Raw genomic sequence first — 19,646 nt, forward strand, 5'->3', positions numbered from 1 at the left:
AAGGGTAGAGATGTGGAAGATTTTTCACATTCCTTAGGGAACCTTCACCTAGAGTAGAAAGAAAATGGCAAATGAGGATCTCATAGTACAAAATTTGATGAGGCAGTTTTTAAAGGCCTTAAAAATGATAAGACCAATTCAGACAAAGTGAGATTATTGTCATCATTACTATTAAGAAAAGGAAACATAGATCTGAAACAGTTGATCAGAAGCCAACAAAAGGTGCCCTGGAGACAGGGTGAAATTCTTGTACGGAAGCTCGTGCTTTCTTTAGTGGAGTATCTGGGTCTGAGATTCTGACGGACTCTCTAATTAAACAAATCACCAAAAGTTGGAGCAGAGCAAAAAGGGCTGCTTTATGCTGGTGTCGCGTCTCCTTGAATTTCATCCTGGCCTTAATGCCAGAACAAGAATGCTTGACAGAAGTAACCTATGGTCAAATACATATGATCAAAGTAAACACCAAGAATAAATCATAAATAGGAATTTCTTTCAAGCTTGAGGGAGTCCCTCCACTGGTTTCCTATCAGTCCATCCACAGATCAACACCAGTTCCATCAAAAAACAAATTATGAACTAGGGACAAGCATCTTATTTGTAGCACTCAAAGTCAGCATCCGCATATTGCACAGAAAGCTTTCACCAGCTACCCCAAAACCCACAAAACTGATTTTACAAGTGGATGGAGAAAGATTACATGCATTATTTTCCTATTGAAAAAGCTGCTTTCTTTCCAGTTCTGGAAACAAAATTTCCCATGAACGAGCCCCCCGTCACAAGCAGACAGGGGTGGGCAGCCCTGCGGCAGGCAAATGCAGTGGCCCCGGGGCACCATGGCCAGGCCACGCACTCCACCAGCCCCACAGGTGATGCTACACTTCTCCAGGGAATGTTTTGATTTTGATCAGGCGTGGAAATAAAACACTTTCAAATAATTAAGCATATTCAGTATAGTAAGTAAAGTTTTCAGTAGTAAATGTATATGTATATTTACTAATATATTGGTACAGTTGTGGAGCAACACACATACTATTTCTTCTTACAGGGCATGAAACATAAAAATACTGTATCTGAAATTTCCAAGTGAAATTCCAGGCACTTTCCGAGCACAAAACATTTTCCACTCCTTTCTGTGTAAACTACATGTAAAAAAAAAAAAAAAATACCCAAATCTGAAGTTTTATACCACCTAGTTTTGACATAACAGCTTCTATTCCCTGTTTCTAAATTCCCCTCCTCTCCCCACTACCCGCTCCATTGGGTTTGCCCCGAGCAGGGAGCCGTGCGCCTTCCCCAGCATGGAGGGGTCAGCCTGCACCAGCGGACCTAGAAGGCCACGTCTGTCAAAAGCAGACATGGGAAGAATAAATTAGCATTTTTATTACACCCCCACCCCCCCCAATCAGAAAACCAACTTCATACATGTATGTATCAATGAACACCCATGTAGACACCAGTTATTATGAAGAGCTAATTTAAGAAATTAAAGCTAAGAGGAGGGGGGGTTTCCTTAAAATAAGTATGACTGACTTGTGTTAATGAAACATCTAAGCATGTAATAGTTGATCTCCAACAGCAAGTATCAGCTGTGTTCATAATAACAGGGCAAACAACAAATGGTGAAAAGGGATTAAATTCATGTACTTTGTAACTAGCTGACTGTATAACCTATGTAGAAGGCTTTTAACTTCATGGTCACTGTCCTTGAGAAGAATGGCATGAACCTTGTCTTTATAAAAGTGTTAGTTCCTTACAGATCTTCATGGTGATGAAAAAAAGAAAAAAATCTCAAATCCCAACTGCCACACGCTTTAGGCAGAAGCACTGATTCCATCTATTTTGGGTATTCCCGAAAGGAAAGTGTGGATAATAAAAATGAGCACTGGCAACAAGACAAACCTTGTTAATCGATACAGACTAAGTCACTGGCTGGCACTTTTCAGCTGAGAAAGCATCGAGTACATTGCTCTTGAAAATCTTCCCCTGCACCCAGGACTATTATTTGCCGATAGCCCTGGCTGACTTGGAAGGCGATGGGCTAAGGGCAGGAGTTAATACACTTAGTGCCCTTTAGGAGCGAGACCTGGAATCTATCAATTCAAATACAACTCGGAGTAGACAGTGATTTAAGTTTAAAAAAAAAAAATTTAAAAATGTATGTTTACTCTCAGTTTTTCCACAAACAGGCTTTGAAATGCCAGCCAGTTCTGTTTTACCCTGTTATGGAGAAACATAAATGCCAACTCCTAAAACATATTAGGAAATGAGTATGGCTGAGAAAAAGAATATAATGTACACAATGATTTTCTTTTCCAAAGTCAATTACTCCAGCTCCCAAGCCTGAATTAAGCAGCTGCAAACCTTCCGAAAGCAGCTGCTCCCGTAACCCCCCTCGGCACGCTCGCCTCGCCGACTGCAGCGCCGGGTCCCAGCCCCGAGCAGGCGGCTGCAGCGCAGAGCCGGGACCTCAGCGTGGCCGGGCTCTGGCTCTCCGAGGTCACTCTGAGCACCACTGAGTCACCCAGGGCCACGCGACGCCCACGTCCTCCCACGAGTCTGTCGGTGGTTTTATATTTTGTTAAGTGTCCTGCAATCCCGGTGCGCAGGTGGGAGGAAAGTGAGAGGCTGGGGCTGCATCAGGCACCTCCCGCACCAGCAGCCTGCTGGGAGCCTGGACCTGCTGTCCATCGAGTCTCACACACACAGCCATGAACTACCAGCAGCTCCTGACACCGTCACTTTATCACAGCGTTACAAACAGCACCACTCCATGAAGGTGCATATACCTCCTGCTAAGATGTGTGACCTGATGTACGTACAGACCCAGAAGATGCTACGAACACGCGGCCAAAAGATACCATCTTCTGGGAAACCTGCTCGCAGAGAGAAATGAAACCCAAGTACGGAGCCATAGACCACTTCTGCTACCGCAGACACGTCTAAAAAAACCACAGAAGATGCATGTATTCAAGATGCCTGATCAAAAAATAGTAGAAATCGGTAGCCTGTAAACAACAGATCTTAAATTTATTTAGCATTATGTTCCAAATAATCTAATAAGTATAAACCTTTTAACAGATAAAGGGAAGTCAGTAGCATGGTGACTGCTTTTAATCAGAACAAGCCATTTCACTTTTAAAACCCTTAAACCCTGAACATTAATCAGCATTTATGGCTTGAAATTAGAGACTGCAAGTTTTGTTACTATTGCACAGAGCTCAAAGACTGTATGTCCCACACCACGCTCAGAGGGAGTGTGTTTCAATTCATCGGTTAGATTATTTTTTCAAATCAAGGCAGAACTTCTCTCACGTGGTGCCTGTTCTACGCCTGGTGAAATTAGCAGTGACTGGAATAACCCATGATTGGAAATTTAAATTATTTATAACCTTTGTATAAACCTCTTGAGCTAGTCATTCTGTTGTGCAGCGTTCCCTGCATGTTGCATTTTGCCAAGGAAGAAGATGACGCTCAGCCCTTGGGTGCTGGAGGTGCTGGGCAACGCAGGATAATGACTTCCACAGCCACCCATCTTCGTGGGGCGTGCAGGGGGGGAACTGAGGGTGGCTGCAGCTGAACAGAGCATCCACCCGCTCCAAATTCAGACATGACAACATGTGCTTCCTTCTTAGCACCCCCAAATAGGAGTTCAACCACCTTTTTTTTTTTTTTTTCCTGTTGGGGTAGAATGGGAGGAAGCAGAACTGTGTGTGTGTAAACGGGAAGAGGTGAGGAAGCCGAGAACAGTGAAGTGTGCCGAGATCTTCATTTTTCTTCTACAGCTACGAAGGGAGCAGGCATGATCATCTACCAAAGAGGGAAGACAAATGAGCACAGCTCCTCTAGCGAGACCCTGCTGACGCAGAGAGGTGGGCTGCTGGTGTGCAAACAGGGCAAAGCTCAAGTGCTCTTCGCTCTTCAGCTGCCCGAGTTCCTGCTGGAAACAAGCCGAATGGATGCCTGTGCGAAGCTCACCCTGCAGAGCGTGAACTGGGGAGACAAGAGTCCCACGAGATGACTGTGACCGTCCCCGGGAAGGGCTCTAATCACCAGGCTGCAGGTTTTCTGGAGGGGGACACCTCAATGCCTCCCAACGAAGCTGTTCTGTTCCACACAGCATAACGATGGTACCACAAAGCTGCAGGAGCACCATCCCATCAGTCAGGGGTTATTCCACCCTCGCTGGGCAGGGCTTGCTAGAAACCCACCATCAGGGAAACAAACAGAATCACTGCATCCTTACGGGCAGCAGCAAAACAAAAGACTGGCATACTGTCTTCCAGAGAGGGTTTGCGTAAATCAAAATCTGATTATGCTACATTTTGAACGTTAGATTTTCCAGGAGATGGTGAAGCACAGGGATATATAACCTGTTTTGCATTGGTAATTGAAATTAATTATGATAATCCTTCCAGAGTCCTGCAATCGCTATTTTTAGATTGCACCTTTCCTGAGGGTTTTAAAAAAAATATTTTCTTTTTCCATATGGATAGTGATTAGACTTAAAAATAATACCTACCCTTGAAAGAAAGCTGGAGCCACATCCGGGTATGCGCCCTGTTACCTGTTACAATGCCGTAACACAGGAGCGAAACGTCGCCTTTTCCAACACTCTGCTGGATCAACCCTCTTTGTTAATTTTGAGCGCTGTGATGGATCAGCACAAAAGCCCTTTTTGAAGTAAGTGTGTTTAATCTTTCAAAGAGATTGATTTGAAATTGACCCAGTTTCAAGTGAATAAAAATTGTAACAATTTCAAATTGATTCAATTTTGAGCCTGCTCAAATCATATGTTTTACATGTAACCTTTGGATCTGAGAGAGAAGTATTTCCATTTTCCTTCAAAGAGTGAAGGGTGGGGCCACCTAAAGGAACTAATACTTCTCTTTTCAAAGTTTCTACAGTACAGTGTAGTACTTAGCCAAAGCGACACTGAAGTCTTGCTTCCTCAAGCACAGAACCTCAATTTTTAAAAATTGATTTTAGAATACATATGTTTTTATATATGTGGACCATACACCTCTGCAGTGACCCACAGACCCCAAGGCTCACAAAGTTCATCTGTTTCTGAATGCAGAGAAGGCAGAAGGGAGAGACACCCTTTGTTCTCCCTCTGGTTCTGACATAGCTCAAGGGCTTATGTAGCTCCTGGCATCAGCTGCAAAATAAAAAAAACTAATAAAAAAAAGTGATGGTTTCCTCTAACTTACGCTGTTTTGATACAGCATAGAGGAGCTGCAGAGAAGCGTGCTTAGGACATAACCTCCATCCTCACTCTGAGACATCGTGGACTCTCTCCAGGACTGCTCCCGCTGCGAGGCCGCTCACCCCATGGGCACCACAAGGCGCTGCAGTGTGACCCATTCCGGGCACAGAGCTTCCAAAGGCTGAGGCAACAGACCCCCTGCTCTCTCAGGCGGCTGGCCAATCACTGCAGGGTGACTACCCAGTAGAGAGCGATCATTTACACAGCCAACACACATCGCCAAATGACCAGCGGGCACCAAGCTCAGTGCCCAGCCAGCACCCGACCACAGTGCGCTCTGACCAGCACCGGGAGCATCGGAAACGGGAGCAGCTGGCAGAGTCCGAGCGGGTCCTGGCAAACCAGCCAGCCACGCGGGGACAGCGCCACAGGGGACTGCTCTTTGCACGGGAGAGCACACCCAGAGCAGGACCCATATCTGAGAAGAACCCAATGTGCTTCTCTTCCTGGCTGGCCACTAGTGCAAGGTTTCCAACTTATCTCCACTTCCCCTCCCCCCCCCTTTTTTTTTTTTCCCCCTTTTCTCTTCAAACCATCACCAAAAAGAACTTGTGCTGTTAGTCAATGTTTGCCACCTGCCATCCAAATAAACCACTGTGCCTGTAAGCCTGCCTTGACATCCTCTGGGCAGCACAGGGCAAAGGGTTCTGTCATTTCCACAGAGAAATGCTGTTAAATGCAAACTGCATTAAGCTGCAAGCGTCCCACCCCCTGGGCCAGCAGCGCGTACTACCTGTGTGCTCCTGCACATCAGATCAACTAGATAACACTACAGGTATAAGGGGTTGTCTAATGGCTGTGAATTATGAGTATGAACAAACCTTATTGATATTAAAATACAACGTATTAAAAACTTCTGACAGAATGGGAAGAAACAACTGTATAAAAAAATCATATAGACCTATTGCCATTTCAAGCTGGCATTCACAATTTACATAAACGCAGTATCATTTCAAGATAAGAAACACCCATAGAAGGGAAGAAAAAAAGTTTACATTTTAGACATCTGAAAACTCAACTAAAGGTACAGGGGAAGACTTTTTTTTAAAAAAAATGAAATTACAGCTTTTAAAAAGGACAAAGATGACACTACTAAGTGCATGCGAAATATTTAAAATGCAGACTGAGGTTAAATTCTGCTTTTGTTTGCTTAAATAAGGCTCTGATTTCAATAGGGTTACAAAAGAGCAGGGAATTCAGCATACATACATTTATAGAATCAGAGAATAAGTCACGTTCAGATTCCTAACAGTGGAGGTCAGTACACAAATACAACTTCAGTCATGAAGTTAAATTAAAAATTCTACTGTAGACCATTAGGATACCTAACACATTTGTTTAGAGTTTGTTTACATCCTGGAATAATACAGATTATGTCTTCATATTAGTATGCACACACACGCTTGCCAGATGAACTCCAGTTACCCATCAATTAATTTCTGTTAACTACTCTAAGTGCTGAAAAACCCTGAGCGAGGATAAAGGAAGTGTCTCATGCACACCTGAAACAAGCTGTGACCAGATGCACATTGAGCAATTCAATCTATCATAAAGTCTGTAAAGAATCCAAGAAGATCTGCACTTGAACTCATAGTATTTCAGTCTAGACAGGTTTGGGTTCCATTTCCTTATCACAAGAAATATAGAGGTAAGACACAAGCTCCGAGTTTTATTCACAGACAGCACTGACCACAAACAATTCAGACGAGTTCGGCAGGTTGCTCTCCCTACATCTGGTAAAAGGCTGCACACGTTTAATAACCACAGTGATTTTCTGGTTTAGCAATGCTGAAAAATAATTTGTGCCAGGTCAAAAATGCTTGAAAAGAAACAAGAAAACTCTTTTGAGCCACCTAAAATTGGCTAAATAAACACATACCTAAGTTTCTATGCCACTGGTCTGATATTCAGTGAGTGCAGGCACCCAATTCCTGATTTTCTATCCTCAGAGTAGAAAAAATGTGGGTGTTTCCCAGATTGTGGATAGCAGATACAATTTTGTATGTATGCATAAATATTTATGCTCAGAATTCTGTAACTTTCACTCTCACTACAGAGGTTGAAGTATAGCAATACTGTAAGCGAATAAACCTCTAAGTATTTGTGAACACTCTAATTCACTCCCAGGCTGACCTAGTTCTTTGGTAAATAAGCTTTTTCAAGCTGTTTCTCTGCTGAGAGTCCAGGCCTTGGAAATACCTTAAGTGTACAGTGTTCTCCTTAAACTTGTTTTTATTGCAAAAATACATGGAGCACATGGCACGTATTTCTGGAATTCAGGCAGCTTGTGCTATACAATAATTCAAATGTGAATTTACTCTCTAATTTTTCCTTTAATTAAAGGAAACACCAAAAGATCCAACAACCAAAGAGAAAGCAAAACCCATACTAAAGCAAACATTGTATTTGAAATAAGAAATACAGCAGAAAATAGACAACCGAACTGGAAGACAGCAGAGTATTCCGAAAAAGAGGGAAATGAAGATCTGAAACATTAGAAACTTAATTATTCAAGTACTTCGGTAGCATGCTTTCATTTTAATTTTGTTAATCATCAAGTAAACTTGGCAGCAAACTCCCAATACTAAATTGAGATATGTAATATTACTCTACTTCATTCAAGGAATGAACTTATCACTAATCTCATCCTTAAATACATATGGCTCCCAACTACCTTGAGTCACACTGTAACCCTCATTATCATAAAGTTCCACACAGTTTAAGAGATTTTGGCGATTGGTGGTGTAGGGAAGCTATGAAACTCAGTAGAAACTCAGAATATCAAAATCATCCTTGGTGGATAACACACTCATTACACAAACTTTCTTTGCGCTTTCGGATCTGTTTAGTACCACAGAGGGGGAAAAATAATATTCAGAACATACACACAGAATGATGTTTCTTTATACCTGAAACAGAAAAATTCAACCCATCTTCTCCCAAAGTCACCCTGCAAGACATCCTGCTTCCTACCCTTCCACACAAATCACGTCTGGCGTCCAGACAACCTGGCAATGCATGTCGTGCTTCCACCCACACCACAAACCCAAAACAGCCCTCCATCGCAGAACCCTGTCCTACCTAGCCAGTATTTTACCAGCCCTGCACTGCTACTTCCTGATCACTTAAATCTTTCTCACGAAAATGCAGGGGAGGTGCATTGTTTAATGCACTGTATGTCACAGACATGTATGTACAGTAACACCCCAAACCTACTTGTGTCACAGATGTGGAAAATGCTGAACACGCATTCAATTTCTGATCCCTCACAAGAGTCTCAAACACCAGACCTCATCGCTGGATGAGGGGTGGTGCGCCGGGGGAAGAAACTGTGATCCAGGAAAGGAACTTAGACAGAAATCACACTACGCGTTTCTTAAGAAACACAAAAAGATTCACTGTTTTGGCCTCTAAAATCTATTTTATGTATCTACAGAAGGTATTTTCAGGGTATCTGCAGAAGACTTATCTTTCAATCTACCTTTCTGGACGAGCAAGAGTGGCTACAATGCACGTGCATCCTTCTTCCTGAGAACGCCCAAGCGTTCTCCTCTGCACGTGCTGGACATCGCTGCTGGATGTTGGCCACAGGAGTGTGTGTAAGGTCTCCAGTCATCTTGCAGGATTTCTGCTTTCCCAGAACAAACCACTAATGAACATGTAACACTGAAGAGCGAGGAGTTGCACGTATTGTATGGATACTTGGTTTCAAGTATAACTCCAACAATGATACACCCTCTCCAATGTTTAGGGGTGAGCCAGCTCTCCATCCCTGCATTTTGATAATCACTTCACTATCACTGCGCCATCCAGGCTCCATCCTCCCCCACGCAGCCTACAAGAGGAAGAACGCCAGAGTGTCAAGCGAGCATCGAAGTCATGAAGCCAGCCCATGTCTCACAAACACCCATGGCAGCAGCAGGATCACACAGTTCTTCCTCACTACAGGCAAAAAAAATGCAATGGCACGGCTAGTCAGGCAGCAGGGAAGAGAAGCGGTAATCATCACCCGTCTGAAAGACTCTTATTCTGAGCAACGAGAAGTCATCTGTACAGTCAAAAAGTTACATCAAGCATTATTATTTGCATCACCATTTTTGAAAACATAAGCCTGAACCTCTGGATTCTCTACCTCCTGTAAGGCCTTCAGTAAGTAAACAGACATTCACTTCATGCCTATTGTGTGTATCGATCCCTGCAACATGAAGATAGTTACAGTATTAAATATAAATATTAAATCATATTTAAACACATCCTCTATCTAGTGATAACTATCACAATAATAAATCTTAGAACATTTAAACAAACCAAAGTTGGTGAAAAATCACAAAAAAAATTCTCTGAAATCATTCAGGTACCATACCTCCAACTCAAAAGGCTTTCTAGTATCTTTTCAGATTTAAGCATAAGGCTTGGTTAAACCAAGATTTCTGCTAGTCACTTAACATTCAAAAACTTGCTTCCAATATTTAGGTCTGTCTTAAGAGGAAAAAAGTCACATATTTTAAGTGAGCGCATCCTTTCTGCATGACTTCTTGTGGCCTCAATCTCTCTCTCAATTGTCTTCCTTTACTTCATTTGGTGCTGCAATTCCAGAACCAAATACTCACGCAGAATCAGTTCATCTGCACTGAAATCAACATTTCAACAAAAGATAAGAGTCGGAGGTACTGAGATGTAGAAAGCCTTAAGTGTTTGCTGGAAACCAGGAGTAGGGCATGGCTTTGACACAGGGCTAAGACAGACACCCCTGTTACAGCTCTGCAGGTCAGAAACGTCTCGCTCCCTCTGTTTCATTCCTAACTGTCACAGATGCAGCAAACTATTCAGAGGCAGCAAGATAATAAGGAACTTAAATGATCTCTCCCATCAGGAAAGCACAATGCTTCCCCACCTCAGGACTGCTGACACCACAGCTGGAAGGACCACCACCAGTTTTGCAAGCTCTTGGCAAGGCAGGGAAATGATACAACTCAAGTTAATTCAAAAGCAAACTCATCTTATTCTTGCATCTGTTCTCAGCTCTCAGAACAAAATCTATCATGAGGGTATCAACAGTCATGTTTCTCAGGAACACTTTTAGGTGAATCACTTCTAGCAGCTAAAACAAACCTTTTCAGATACCCACATCAGGCTCTACACCTGAATATCTTGCCTACTAATAACAGAGCAAATGCAAGTATTCAAGTGTAGCTCAGTGCTTACTGCCTTACCTGCAATTCTACCTCTAACAAAATAACTTGAACTTGTAAGTATTCATCCTAATTGTTTAAATTGTGATAACAGTAGTAACACTGCAGAAACAAAGCATTAGATGAATATACCCATAAATGGGAAACTGGTAAGGGAACACTGATACAAATGCTGGCCTGTACCTTTTTCAATACCCAATTCAAAGAAAAAAGACCCAACTTCCATTTCAGATTAGTTTTTCCCCCAGAAGCCCATTTACAACCACCCTCAAAACCAACCTCAAACATCCCATTTTGTCCTAGCACTGTAATATAGCAGGATAACAGGACTATATCAAAAGGCAAAAAAATTAGCAATGTCCTTCTGATCAGACTAGTTGCTGCAGCATTTCTTGCAATCGTAATCAGTCAATCAAGCAGAGGAGAAACATCTGGGATCTGTCTGTTACCTGAACATCAGATCTATTAACTATGCACTTTTATAATGTTTCCTTAAAGACCTTTGTAGAAATAAATGGGTTTCAAATCATTAAAGTTGAAGTTATATGACAGACACCAGTTTCCTAAAAATATCTCTCTGTTGAGGACTACCAAAACAAAGCTATGGAACCTTGATCAGTCTCCTCTTTGCCCAAACCTCCAAAAGACTCAAAGACTGCCAAAATAAAATAAAGTTGTTACAGAACAGCTGCTTCCAATATTTTAGGACTTATTTGAACAACTTACAAGTTCTGGTTAACTGACTTCTAATTTTACAGTGTTTTATATAGGATCCAAGACCTTGTTAGATATTGCAGATGAAGTATTTACAGATAGTATTTGCTTTATGCACAACATGCCATCTACTGAATCACTACGCTCTAGCACCAACAGGATTAAAGCAGCACCTGATGTGTATCAGAGCAGTCATACCCTTCAAAAAAATTAAAATAGCTATAGGGAAATGTTAATGGCTGTTCTTAAGCTTTCTGCACGTAAATCTCTCTGCTCCAGCCTATTATCGGTCGACCAGTTCAGGCTTCATTGGGCGTTTTCTTCAGCATGATACTGACTACAAGCAGAACTGAGATCAGAGGTTGAGGTCATCTGTGGTAGGGCAAGAACTTCAATTCTAACCCCAGTGAAGTCAGAATCACACATACACACACACAATGACTCTGACTTGGGAAATACGGTGAGATTCTCGATCACAGACTAACAAACCCTTAGTCTACTCAAAACCAAGAACACCCAAACCCAATGCACACAGCCCCAGCAACACACTTCCACTCCATTTCTCATCACTATCACTCACATGAATATCTTTAGCTGTTTGAACTAAAAATCTGCTATTGAATCACTCTCATCTGCTACGCACACGTTTACCAAAGATTGTCAGCCCCAAGTAGAGTTTTAGAAGTTGGGCAGATGTTGGATTCCTACAAAAATGAGATGCTGGAGCACCATGCTGTAACAGTGTGACAGGAAGAACCTTTTTAACATACACATTTTACACGAGGCTATGAACACTGTAGGAGCAGGTTGTAAGCTGCGAAGATCATCATTTAAAACCTTTGAACAGAGCTCCTGCACATATTTGCTTCTCCCACAAGTCTCCAATCTCACCAGAGCACTCCAAAGAGCAGTTCCCCAAGACGCAGTGAAGGTCTGTCAAGAAGTGTCTGGCTTTTGCCTTCTATACAAACCTGGAGAGTAGGAGAGCTTCTAACAGCGGCAGAGCTCCAACCATTTTCCATTTTCCATCGTGGGAGTTGTCCGTTAATGTGAATGGGAGAAGATTCAAGAGAACACTCATGACACTTCTTTTCATACAAAATTCTTAAAATGCAGAAACTTCCATTTTCATTATCACTCCTCAAGGAAATCCGATATTTAACAACACCTGCACGCGATGAGTATCCAAATGAAGAAGTCATAAAGAGCCAGCTGCCCTTTATTTAAAATGCCCTTTGCAAAAACTTGCCATACATTGTTTTGAGAGTATTGGAACCATCAGGAATCCCACAGCCACAGAATTCAACACCATTTCCAGAACCATAAGCATCAATAAAGCCAGAGCATCATGGTGAGAAGAACCACACTTGTACTGCAAATGAGGTTGAGAATACTGCATGGTTACAATCACAGGGACTAGGATTTCAAAGACACGCTTTCTTGCAATAGAACAAGCTTGGATTTTTAAAAATACAATCATTATGTACAGCAAAATATGTGGCCATAAGACCAGCCTTAAACTAAGGCCTTGTTTACAGTTTCTGCACTGTCAGGAAGTATTTTGGCTGGGAATATAATTTTTCTTCCAAATCCATTAAATATTTGCCATTCTCACTGTGAAAAGAGCTATATACCACCTTTGTATTGACATGGGTATAACATATTCCCACAGGGAAAAGGAATAAAAGAGTACCTTTATATTGATACAACATTTTCCTCAAGTGTCGAAGCTAATATAGCTTTCATTATTCAGTCAAGTTAAAGCAGTATGACTTTCTCTACTTTATAGACAAGGCTTATGTTTAACAAGCACCAAAACACTTCAGAGTATTTGGAAGATCAGACTACCGAGCTTGACTTTTTGTACTGTCCTCACCAAGTCAAAGAGAACATTGAACATCTAAATACATTCAAAACTCTGATTAGACCCATGCCACGGCATCTTAAACATTTTGCTGTTTAATGGACACACCTTTTTGGCAAGAACTAGAACGTATCTACAAAAAAGCTCAGCATGATCCAGAACTTACTAGGCTGCCTTCAGCTGCTCTGCTAACTGAGAAAAACTGGACTTTACGTGCCGCTGTGTGCTACGAACACCCATTTCTGCATCATTCCTCAATCACAACACCGGCAGTAGGGAAACAGGAGGCACTAGAAACCATGAAGAATCTGCTATCTGTTGGGGAGAACAGAATAAACACCAGTTTTTGTGAAGCAGAACAACTTGGCTTTCAATGCATTGATCTAGAGCAAAGCCTGTTGGGTGTCAAAATGTGTTTGATCGCATTGAATTTAAGGCAAAATAGCTGAGATGTAAATCTACGGCTTTTTTTTTTTTTTTAAACTTCAGACATGAAGTTTTTTAAACTGCAGACATGGCAGCAGTCAAGCTTTCTTAGTTTTCAATGCAGGAGTTTTGTTAAAAGAACCCTCTACTATTACTAAGCATTATTTCCCTGCCCTTCTAACATGGAAGTCCTCGAGGAGCTGGCTTCTAATTAATTTTTAGAAATTTCTGGAAGGTAAGCTGCAAAGAGGTTTTCAGTTTTCACTTAAAAAATGGGGGACTGGATCAGTTTGTCTGCTATGTGACAGAAGCTGAGGGACTGTCAGTAGGGTTGCCTTCTCCAACCCTCATTGCTTTTAACTGTGATTGTATCAGTCTGACTGATAACAACCCGAGTGATTGTATCAGAACAGGTCCTTGCTGTTTTGAAGGATACACGTGAGCTCAGGGGAAGATACACCTTCAATACTTAAGTATACAGTCTTTTCCAAACTTTCAGTAGATACTGGATGTTGCTAAAATAAGTATCCATTTTTCAACTAAAACACAAGATTATAATTATAATTTTAATTTCACTTACTGGGATTGCAATACATAGAATTAAACTAATACTAAACACTGTTCTTCCAGTGCTTGAAGCGGAAAGTTTTTCTACTTAAAATAGAAGAAATTACTAGATTCACATTAGGAATCATGGCAGTTAGTTTTCAGTTGGTCTGATTAAAAGCCCCTTTACACATCATTGCTCAACTTTTGCTTTCATGTGGTAAAATAATTTCAAATCTTCTTGGGATTTTTTTTGGGGGGGAGAATTGCAGGTGTGTGCTAATCTTTAAAGAAGGGACTAAGAGAGGAAGATAATGGAGGTGAACAAACTCCCTAGATCTTCCAAATGACAGAAGGTACAGGTTTCCCCCCACCCCAACCCCTCTGCAAACCAGGGAAGAAATAATGATCTGATGCATAATTTTAAAGAGTTATAATGCAATGAGATTAAAAGCTTAAATTTTATAAATAATTGACCTTTAGAATTCTACCCCAATAAATGATGCTATTCCCAGTAAGGAATAAGGGCCTAATCTTACAAGGCCCTTTTGCAAGAAAAGCCACGCTACCTTCCTAAAGCTGCCTAGTGAAAACTGCGTTCCACTCACACGCTGACATCACACAGGGTCAGGACCTAAACACAAATGAAAACCTCTATTAAAAATGATTGATTATTACGTCAAACAACAATCTTGTGGTTTGTCTTTTTTTTTTTTTTTTAAACACTCTCCTTAGCCAAATTGAGCCCCCCCCCACCTTTCACTTCTGTCAAGATATAAATCAGGATTAACAGCCTCTGTGAAAGTTCGTGTTTCATGTAATACATAAAAGCGCACAAAGTTGTTTTCTAAAAAACAGCATTTGTATTAAAATTCTTAAAATGGATAGACATCTCTTAAATGCATGTCTGGAATTAAAATGACAGTTGTTAGAATTTTCTTGGTACATCACAACGATAACGTTTCCTTCTTTGCTGGCTGGAGGTACATCCCACAACAAAACCAAAGGGGAAAAACAAAAACAAAACAAAAAGAAAAGCCCACCCCCCAAAATCCCAAAAGGCTAAATTCTTGTAAATTTGAAGTAAATTAAGCCCGAACTTGCAAGAAGTGGAAATTACAGTTAAAAGGCTCAGATGGAAATAAGAAATAAATTCCACTAACAATAGGCCCTTTTGTCCTGGCTTGTTCGGTATGATTACTGCAAGGAAACTGTTAAGTAGTTTTTGGAGTAGTAGATAATGGGATTCTGTGGAGCTTTCACAGGTTGGCACCGGCTGGAACAGCTGAGTTTTGAAGGCACTCTATAGACACAGGGTTGCTGTTGGCCCTGCATCCCGTATAGGAAGTCTTTGCACTTTAGAGAGCTAGTCATCAAAATCAGTTATTGCCAACCTAAAAGGAAAACACCCTCGGAACAAAAAACACCACCGCTCCCACCCGCCAAAGAAAAATTAAAATAAAAACGAAATCACACACACACGCACACCTAAAAAATTGTGCAGATTTGTAACATTTTCACAGCTGATTTAAAAAAAACCAACCAAACAAACAACAAAAACACAAACAGGAAAAAACCAACACGCTACCACTCTCCTGCAAACTCTCATCCGATACAGCAGGTAAACAAAATAGAAAATTATTTCACGAATCATCAGCAGACGCTTTCTGGCACCCCACACTGCACCGGCATCAGTGTTTTGAGTTAAAAGTCCCAGTTCAGATGTGCAACTCTCCCGGCTGGGCGCCCCGGCGCAGCCGCCCAGCTTTGCATAGAGATCCGCGGGGCGGTGGGGCGGGACGCTCCGCGCCCGACCGCGGAGAGATGGGGAGCTCCGCGCCGCGGCCCCCCGCGCCTGTCCCGGGAGGGCTCCGCTCCTCCGGGCGCTCCTCGCCGAAGCCTTCCTCCCCCGAGCCCGCTGCCAGCGCGGGGCCGCGGCGGACACCGACAGGAAATATGCAGCGACCAAGACGGGACGAAACGGACATGCCGAAAAAAGCCACGTTTCCAACACGATGAGGATTTTCTTTTTTTTTTTCTTTTTTTTCTTTTTTTTGTGTGTGTCTCTCTCTCTTTTGGGGGGGGGTGGTGGTGGTGTTGTTTTCGGCAGCTGCCGCCCCCCCCCCCCCCCCGCCGCCGAGCCGCTCCCGCCCGCTCTCCCCGCCGTGTCCCCGCGGCCAGCCCCGGCCCGCCGCCGCCCTCAGAGGATGGCGCAGGAGGAGCAGCACTGCTCGTCCCCGTTGGGCTGCGAGGCGTAGTTCATCTGCCTGACGATCTCTGCGAAGAGCTCGTCCACCGAGGCTTTGTTTTTGGCCGAGGTCTCCATGAAGGGGCAGCTCCACTCCTCGGCCAGGGCTTTGCCCTCCCCGAAGGAGACCTCCCGCTCGCCCTCCAGGTCCACCTTGTTGCCCACCAGGATCATGGGCACCCTCTCGTACCTCTTCACCCGGATGATCTGGTCCCGCATGGGCTTGATGTCCTGGAAGCTCTGCTGGTTCACCAGGCTGTAGACCAGGATGAAGCCCTGCCCGTTCTTGATATAGAGGTCCCGCATGGAGGCGAACTGCTCGGTGCCCGCCGTGTCCAGGATCTCCAGCACCGACGGCGAGGAGTCCACCTCGATCTCCTTGCGGTAGAAGTCCTCGATGGTGGGGTCATACTTCTCGATGAAGGAGCCCGTCACGAACTGGACGGTGAGGGCGGACTTGCCCACGCCGCCCGAGCCCAGCACCACCACCTTGTACTCCCGCATGGCTCCCCGGCGCGCCGCCTCCCTCGCCTCCCGCTCGGGGCTGCCGCTTCCCTCCCGCCCTCACGACGGGCGGAGAGAGGGCGGGAAGGGGAGGGGAGGGGAGGGGAGGCGGGAGGAGCCCGCCGGGGCGGGGAGGGGGCGGCCACCCCTCACGGAGCCGTGCCGGGCCAGCCCCGGGGGCGGGCGCTGGGCCCTGGGCGGCGGCTGCAGGCGCTGAGGAGGCGGTGGAGGATGAGGAGGAGGCAGAGGAAGGCTGAGCTGCCGCCGCCGGCGGGACGGCGCTACCGTGGCCCAGGGCGCCCCTCGGCCCGCCCCGCCCCGGCCCCATTGGCTGCGGCCTCGCCGCCGCCCGCCCCCATTGGCTCGCCGGCGGCGGGCGGGCAGCCGCGCGCGCAGCGCCCCGCCCCTTCTCCCGGCAGGGGAGCGGGGTGCGTGTCCCTCCGCCGCCCGCCTCAGGGAAGGGGCCCGAGGGCGAGGGGGGTGCGTGTCCCTCCGCCGCCCGCCTCAGGGAAGCGGCTCGAGGACGTGGCGGGGCTCCCTCAGGAGCGGGGCGCGCTTACCCAGCGCGGGCAGAACCGGCGGGACCGGCAGCTCCGGGTCCCCTCGCCCCTTTATCGGTGGAGGGCACGGCTCGGTTATCACCTCACCGCGGGCCCTTCCTCCCTATCGGCCCTCGCCAGGGCGACGCGGCGCCAGGGCCTGTGCCCCGGCAGCTGCCACCCCTCCGGGCGGGTCCCCGAGCAGCCCCCGCGGCTCCCCGACCCCTCTGTCAGCCCAGCTGGCCCCGGCGGCTGGCGGTGCCCGCTCCCCGCTGGGGAAAGCTCTCCCGGGGGGAACAGCTCCCTCGCCCCCCGGGGGGGAACAGCTCCCTCGCCCCCCGGGGCTCCTCGGGGGAGGCGGCTGGAGCTGGCTGGCCCGTAGCAGAGGCAGCCCCCCGGGCTGGTGGGCCACGGCAGCTCCGGCCGGCAGCGGCCCAAGACACCCCAGCTTCTGCGTTCTCCCCGTCCGCCCGAAGTCGGGACCGGCGGATCTTCCAGACTGAAGATGCGGTTCCCAGATGTTGATGCTGTTTGCACTTCGTGGCCCGCCAACAGCAGTGCAGCTTGGTGGGTTGAGTCACGGGGACTGGCTATTTGCCACTGTTTGTAGAGGTCGTTCCTTGGACTTTCTATCAGACATTCCACTCAAGAAAATATCACTAGTTATTTTGGCACCCTCCAGTCTTTGTTTTTTATATCCTACCCAGTTCTTCACTGTTCTCAGTATTTATTCAAGTAGTTGTGTCATGTAGGTCCTTTCTACCACACCTTCTTGTTTACAAACCTAATTTAAACACAGTACTTGGGGAAACAGGCTGTGGTAAACAAAGAGAATTTGAAATAACTTTTGTAACCAATGTTCTGTTACTCCTTGAACAGTTATCACAGAGACTAAATTCTACTTAAATTATTTTTTCCAGAATTCACTGTGGGGATTCACTCTACTGTATATAGCTGTACTGCATCCCCGTGGTCATCTGGCGAGTACTGCATTGGCACTGATCCTCGGAGCACCACATCTCTGGTGATCCCCTGTCTTCAGGAGCTTAAAGTAAACCCCTCTGCTGCTGCTTGTGTAAGTCTTTGCGAATGAAGCCTCTCCTGAGGCACACGCCAGTTGCATCCCAGTAACCCTGCTGTGGAGCAGGCAACAGTTTGAACAACTTTCTTAAATACATCGTGTATCTGAAACGCGGAGCTCCATGTGCAGTCTGTCGGTGTGGTCGTGCCCTGTACCTGTTAGCTGGGAGGATGCTGGTCTGCCAGGTTCCAGCTGCACAGCCTGCTCACTCACCTGCAAAATTTGTCAGCTGCAGGCTGATCCTGAGCTAGCTCAAAGTGCTGTACAGATCAATCTGGAGATTGATCCGCTGTTTTATCTTACATTGAGTCCCAAGGACTGGGCTTTGGCTGTATCTCTGTTCTCGACTCTGCCTGCTAACCACATTAACCTTATCAGGCCGTCTTTTTTTCCAGAGCAGTACTACAGTTTTTTGAGAAAGTGGGAAAGACCTCTACAAGTACTTATAACCTGCAGTTCTCTGTATGAGTTGCCACACACAATGGCTGCTCAACTCATGCATAGATGTTGGGTTTGGAAACAAAATAACAGCTCGCTATGAGGCTTTTCAGTCCTTTCCCCACCTCTTCCTGCTTCTCAGCTCACTGTCCCTCAGATTCCCCCTCCAGGAGTGCTCCTGAGGCAGAGCTAGCACATTCCCCACTGACAGTGCGTTCCCACCTTTGTGTAAGCCAGTCAAAACCAGCCACCAGCCAGCGAGCGCTTCCAAAGTTATTTTAAAAAACAGATATAAAAATTGGTTGAAAGGCTACAGCATCACTGCAAAAATATTTTATTTTCTTGTTCTGCTGACGCATTTTGCTTACGCTACTCTAAGGTTTTGGGTACAATGTGGATTTGCTTGCTACCTTCATCACCTCTATAGCAAATCCACATGTAAATTACTTACATTACACTTTCCCCTGACATGGCAGTAGCTGACTTTATAAAGACCAGACAATTCTAATGTTGGGTTAAATCCAATTTATTTAATCCCAGTTTACTGTTGAATTGTTGTGTGGGTTTTCTTTCAGTGACAGAACAAAATTATATATTTTTTCATTCTACACTATGCTATTAATTGCTGCTATTTCTGAAGAAGGAAATGTATTGTGTTCAAAGTAACAAATCTTTACGCTGTTGAGTTTAAATATGGAATATTATTTCTCAAGTCTCAGCCCTCTACATATATTAATTTAATCTCCCTTGTTATCAGCCAGCTCTAGGTAAGTAGTTAGTCTGCAGTGCTGCTTTGAGAAATTTGGAGTCTGTGAAATAATAGCAAGG

At 44.9% G+C, this 19,646-nt stretch overlaps 1 protein-coding gene across 2 annotated transcripts; it reads right to left on the bottom strand.

The window, feature by feature from the left end:
* Positions 1-12,374: 12,374 nt before the first annotated feature.
* Positions 12,375-16,988, bottom strand: RAP2B (RAP2B, member of RAS oncogene family). Of its 2 annotated transcripts, XM_074834417.1 has the most exons (3): positions 15,172-16,988; positions 14,578-14,642; positions 12,375-13,351 (listed from the first exon to the last, which is right to left on the bottom strand). In XM_074834417.1, the coding sequence occupies exon 1, from the start codon at positions 16,758-16,760 to the stop codon at positions 16,209-16,211; it is 552 nt and encodes a 183-aa protein (XP_074690518.1). In that variant the 5' UTR covers positions 16,761-16,988; the 3' UTR covers positions 12,375-13,351; positions 14,578-14,642; positions 15,172-16,208. The 2 variants fall into 2 exon arrangements, with proteins under 2 accessions (XP_074690518.1, XP_074690517.1); XM_074834416.1 differs by having other exon boundaries at positions 12,375-14,642.
* Between the last annotated feature and the right edge of the window lie 2,658 nt (positions 16,989-19,646).

The sequence above is a fragment of the Strix aluco genome, chromosome 9, assembly GCF_031877795.1.
Source record: "Strix aluco isolate bStrAlu1 chromosome 9, bStrAlu1.hap1, whole genome shotgun sequence".
Classification (NCBI taxonomy): Eukaryota; Metazoa; Chordata; class Aves; order Strigiformes; family Strigidae; genus Strix; species Strix aluco.